General features: G+C 33.9%; 1 protein-coding gene across 1 annotated transcript; it reads left to right on the top strand.

The window, feature by feature from the left end:
• Positions 1–3,262: 3,262 nt before the first annotated feature.
• On the top strand, positions 3,263–4,195 carry LOC122731707 (olfactory receptor 5D18-like). Its single transcript, XM_043971980.1, has one exon. The coding sequence runs from the start codon at positions 3,263–3,265 to the stop codon at positions 4,193–4,195; it is 933 nt and encodes a 310-aa protein (XP_043827915.1).
• Positions 4,196–4,604: the final 409 nt, after the last annotated feature.

Here is a 4,604-nt window from a genome sequence, read left to right as displayed (position 1 = left end):
ATGAGTCAGGAAAATCCTTGTTCTATATCTACCTCTGAAAAACTTATTAGGGAGTATTTGAATTAAATTATTTTGGACAAGAAATCTAATCACCTTCTGTCTTAAGTCAATAAAACTAAAAACAAAATAAAATAAAACAAAGTATGACTGAACAACAAGGGACAGCCAGGTGGTAAATGGGATAGAGCACTGACCTCGGGTAATATATGAGTTCAAATCATGCCTCAGATCCTTAGACAAATCACTTAATCCTATTTGCTTTAGTTCTTAATCTGTCAAACTAGCTGGAGAGAGAAATGGTCAAACCTCTTTAGCATCTTAGGTAAGAAAATACTAAATAGGGACAGTTGGACAACACTGAAAAAGCACTGAAAGCTTCAGATAACTCTATAATTATATAAACAGGAATCTTTCCTCCATATTGATGTGTTGACTCATTTTACATACATACATATACATATATATGTGTTAGTGTGTGTATGTGTATAAATATGTGTGTGATTTTCAAAAAAGCATTTAAAGGCAAATAGTGACAGAAAGGTTGTGAAAGGAGAAATATTTGCTGTCTTTTGTAGAAGTTTGAGAGATCATGCAAATATTTGAAAACATAATGACAGGTCATTAGAATTTATGAAATGCCAACTATTAGTACAACCTTATTGCAGAAAGTTGATAATTAAGGAGAATATTCTCAATAAATCTTTGTTCAGGGGAGAAAAGACTGTTTAACAAGAAGAAAGATGAACATTTAATAAAAGAAGAAGAGGGAAAAGATATAGAAAGAATGGAAGTTACAGGTGGAAATATTTTGAAGTGGTAGAAACTAGACTGGGAAATTGAACAGTGTCATTCCTGGATGAAAAGTGATATTGGGATAAACCATACATCTGGGTTTACCAGTTTGATATTTTCAGTTTTCAGATAGCATATTCTCTCACTGCCATTGTCCCTGCACACCCATGGAATTAGGTAATATTCTTCTGTTAGTCTTTTATAAAAAGAGAAATCCAAATTGAAATGATAACTTACACCCCTACTTCTCTGACCCATTTCGTATTCTAAACACCTCAGTCATGATTAACAAATGTCAGGGGAATAGTCCTCCACAACCTTACAACATTTCATCTCTCTCTCTCTCTCTCTCTCTCTCTCTCTCTCTCTCTCTCTCTCTCTCTCTCTCTCTCTCTCTCTCCCCGTCTCCTTCTCCCTCTCTCTCCCATTCATTTGTTTATATTTTTATTTTGTCTTTTTAAATTATTTCCTGCTGTAAAGTTAATTAGTATATGGTGGTGTTATTTAAAGGGATAGATATAAGTACTCCCTTGCAGGAAAGATAGTTCATCAGATCCCTAAAACACCCCACTTCATACTTTATCTACTTGTTCCCAATAGCTGCATGATGGCTTTCTTTCCATTATAGCCACAAGCTATGAAGAAAACAAATGAAAAAACAACAGGAACAACAAAACCAGAAATAAAACCTTGCAAAGTTGGTTCTAGGATTCAACAAATATGGATCTTCCTTCTTTATCTGTGTATCTCTTTCATCTTACTTACAAAGAGTGCAAAGGACAGAAGTTTTAGTGTGTAGATTTGTAAATAATTTTAGAATATTGAATATATAAGGTTAGACCTGGAAAAGGAATTTAAATATTTTCTATTCCAATCTTACAATTTTACAGTATAATGGATAGAGATCTGGGCCTGGAGTCAGAGAGACCTCAGTTCAAATTTGACCTCAGACATTTACTAGCTGTATAACCGTGGGCAAGTGGTTGTTCCTTCTGTTTGCATCAGTTTCCTAAATTATAAAATTTGGATAGTAATAGCACCTACCTCTCAGGCTTATGTTGAGTATCATTTAAATAATAATTGTAAAACATTTAGCACAATTCCTGGCACCTAGAATGCACTATGCCAATGTTAATTGTCAGTTTTGTTGTTGTTGTAAAACTCGGACAAAATAGGTGGATTGACTGATTTATGATTAACCAATCACCGAAACACACAATTGGGAGTGAAGACATTTATACTGATAATAAGCAATATTAATATAGCACTAACAATGTGCCAGGTATTGTCTTAAGCACTTTACAAACATTTTCCTGTTTGGCCTTTACAACAACCCATGGAAGTAGTTCCTATTATTTCCCCCATTTTAAAAATGAGGAAACTGAGGCAAATAGGTTAAATAATTTGTTCAGTGTCACATAGGTAGTAAGTGTCTGAGGCTGGATTTAAGTTTAGATTTTCTTGATGCCACACTTAGCACTGCCACTAAGGTGGTTCTGTACCATGTTAAGGCTGAATATTAATTTTTACATTAATGAACACATTACCTCAATTTTGTTGCCATACCAGGAAGACATCTGAAATATACTGTATAAAAAAATCCCTTACTGTATTCTAACTACCAAACATTTCCCAAAGATCATGTCCAACATTTGCTATTGTACAAAGATAGTTCTTTCAATATTAGTTTTTTTTTGTGGCATCAGTTTTTCTAAGAAAAAAAAGTAGAAAAATGGTTAAGTGATTGGGAGATATATATATATTATATAAACATAGATACATAATTTATACATACATATATGTGTTTATGTAGATATATGTGTATATGTATACATGTAGATGTGTGAATATATGTTTTTGTGAGTGGCTGTATGTGTATGTACGCAACTGCAGGAAAAATAATTTTAAAAATTGCTATGTGAAAGACAACTTAGACTTATTACGTGAGTTCCAAGGAACTGAACTACCTCAAATGGATAGAATTGACATAAACTAAATGACACAATGAATGCCAAAAGTGTGTGTGTGGGGGGGGGAGGTGATAAACCATAATTGTCCTTATATTTTTAGGTATGAATTAAAGAAATATGCTACCATAGGGGTTAGTGTGTTCTCCTTCATTTCACAATTTGAATGAACTAAATTTTATAGAACAGACATTTGTTAAAGTATAGATAATATTCAATCTTGTGAATGTATAGTCATTCATATATTCAGACCATTCTCTATCTTGTTTTTACTTTGGTTTCTTTCATAGTACATGCTTTCTTTTGTGTTGTTTTTTTTTTCTTAACTTAAATCTATAGAACTTGAGAGTAAGTGCTAACTTCAAAACTAATCCTATTATTATATCCATAATAATTATAACAAAAATAATTTTCTTATTCATACCCATATTTATCCTGTGTTCCTTAATTTCATTTATGTTTTACTTCTCATAATCTATTTCTAATTATCTTCAACAGGAATCATGTTGAGCACTGACAACAATCAAAGTACTGAAGTCATGTTCATCCTCTTAGGATTCTCTGAGCATCCAGAGCTTGAGGTGCCCCTCTTTCTATTGTTTCTCACCATCTATGCAGTCACTGTGCTGGGGAATGTGGGAATGATTGTGATCATCAAGGTCAATCCAAAACTCCACACCCCTATGTACTTTTTCCTCAAGCACCTGTCCTTTGTGGATTTCTGTTACTCCACTATAGTTACACCAAAACTGCTAGAAAACTTAGTTGTAGAAGACAGAAGCATCTCCATCAGTTGCTGCATCACACAGTTTTCCATTGGTGTCACCTTTGTGATGACAGAGATGGTCTTGTTGGCAGTAATGGCCTATGACCGTTTTGTTGCTATATGTTATCCTTTGCTATATACAGTTTCTATGTCCCCAAAATGCTGTGTCCTGCTAGTGACTGTAGCATATGCATGGGGCATAATTTCTTCTATTGTACTCACCTACTCACTTCTTATATTGTCATTTTGTGAGACCAAGATCATTGATAATTTTGTATGTGAATATTCTGTCTTCCTCTCTGCTTCCTGCTCTGATAAACACTTTAGTGAAATAATCCTTTTTATATTTGTAAATCTGAATGCATTTTGCACCCTCATCATTATTCTTACATCCTATATTTTTATTTTTGTCACTCTCTTTAAAATGCACTCAACCAGGGGGAGATATAAAGCTTTCTCCACTTGTGCCTCCCACTTGACAGCTGTTACCATCTTCTATGGGACCATCTTCTTTCTCTATTGTATTCCCAATTCCAAAAACTCATCACTTGTAGTCAAAGTAGGATCTGTTTTTTATATTGTGGTGATTCCTATGCTAAATCCCTTGATATACAGTTTAAGGAACAAAGAGGTGAAGGAAACCTTCGGGAAAATATTGTATTCCAAATAATTTCTCAATTAGATCATGCATATGGATTCTTTGACTACTGGCTGAAATATTCTGATGGAGTTTATGGTGATATTTAATTAATTCTCTGAGTCCATTTATTCTTTCTCTGGTGGTCACATTTTCAGTTTCAACAAACATCTAAATGGTAGTCATGAACATTTTTCACCCTTTTTTTTGAGGGGTCACACAGCTAGTAAGTACCAAGTGTCTGACACTGGATTTGAACTCAGGTCCTCCTGAATCCATGGCTGGTGCTTTATCCACTGTGCCACCTAGCTGCTCCAATTATGAAAATTCTTAGGCAATAGAAGAAAGGATATTTGAAATGAGATAAATAAGTGGCAGGGAAAAAAAAAAGAAAAAACACATATTACACTGTTCTCCATGATATAGCATCAACCTCAGAACT

Source organism: Dromiciops gliroides, chromosome 6, assembly GCF_019393635.1.
Source record: "Dromiciops gliroides isolate mDroGli1 chromosome 6, mDroGli1.pri, whole genome shotgun sequence".
Lineage (NCBI taxonomy): Eukaryota > Metazoa > Chordata > Mammalia > Microbiotheria > Microbiotheriidae > Dromiciops > Dromiciops gliroides.
This window is presented reverse-complemented; position numbering and strand designations above follow the sequence as displayed.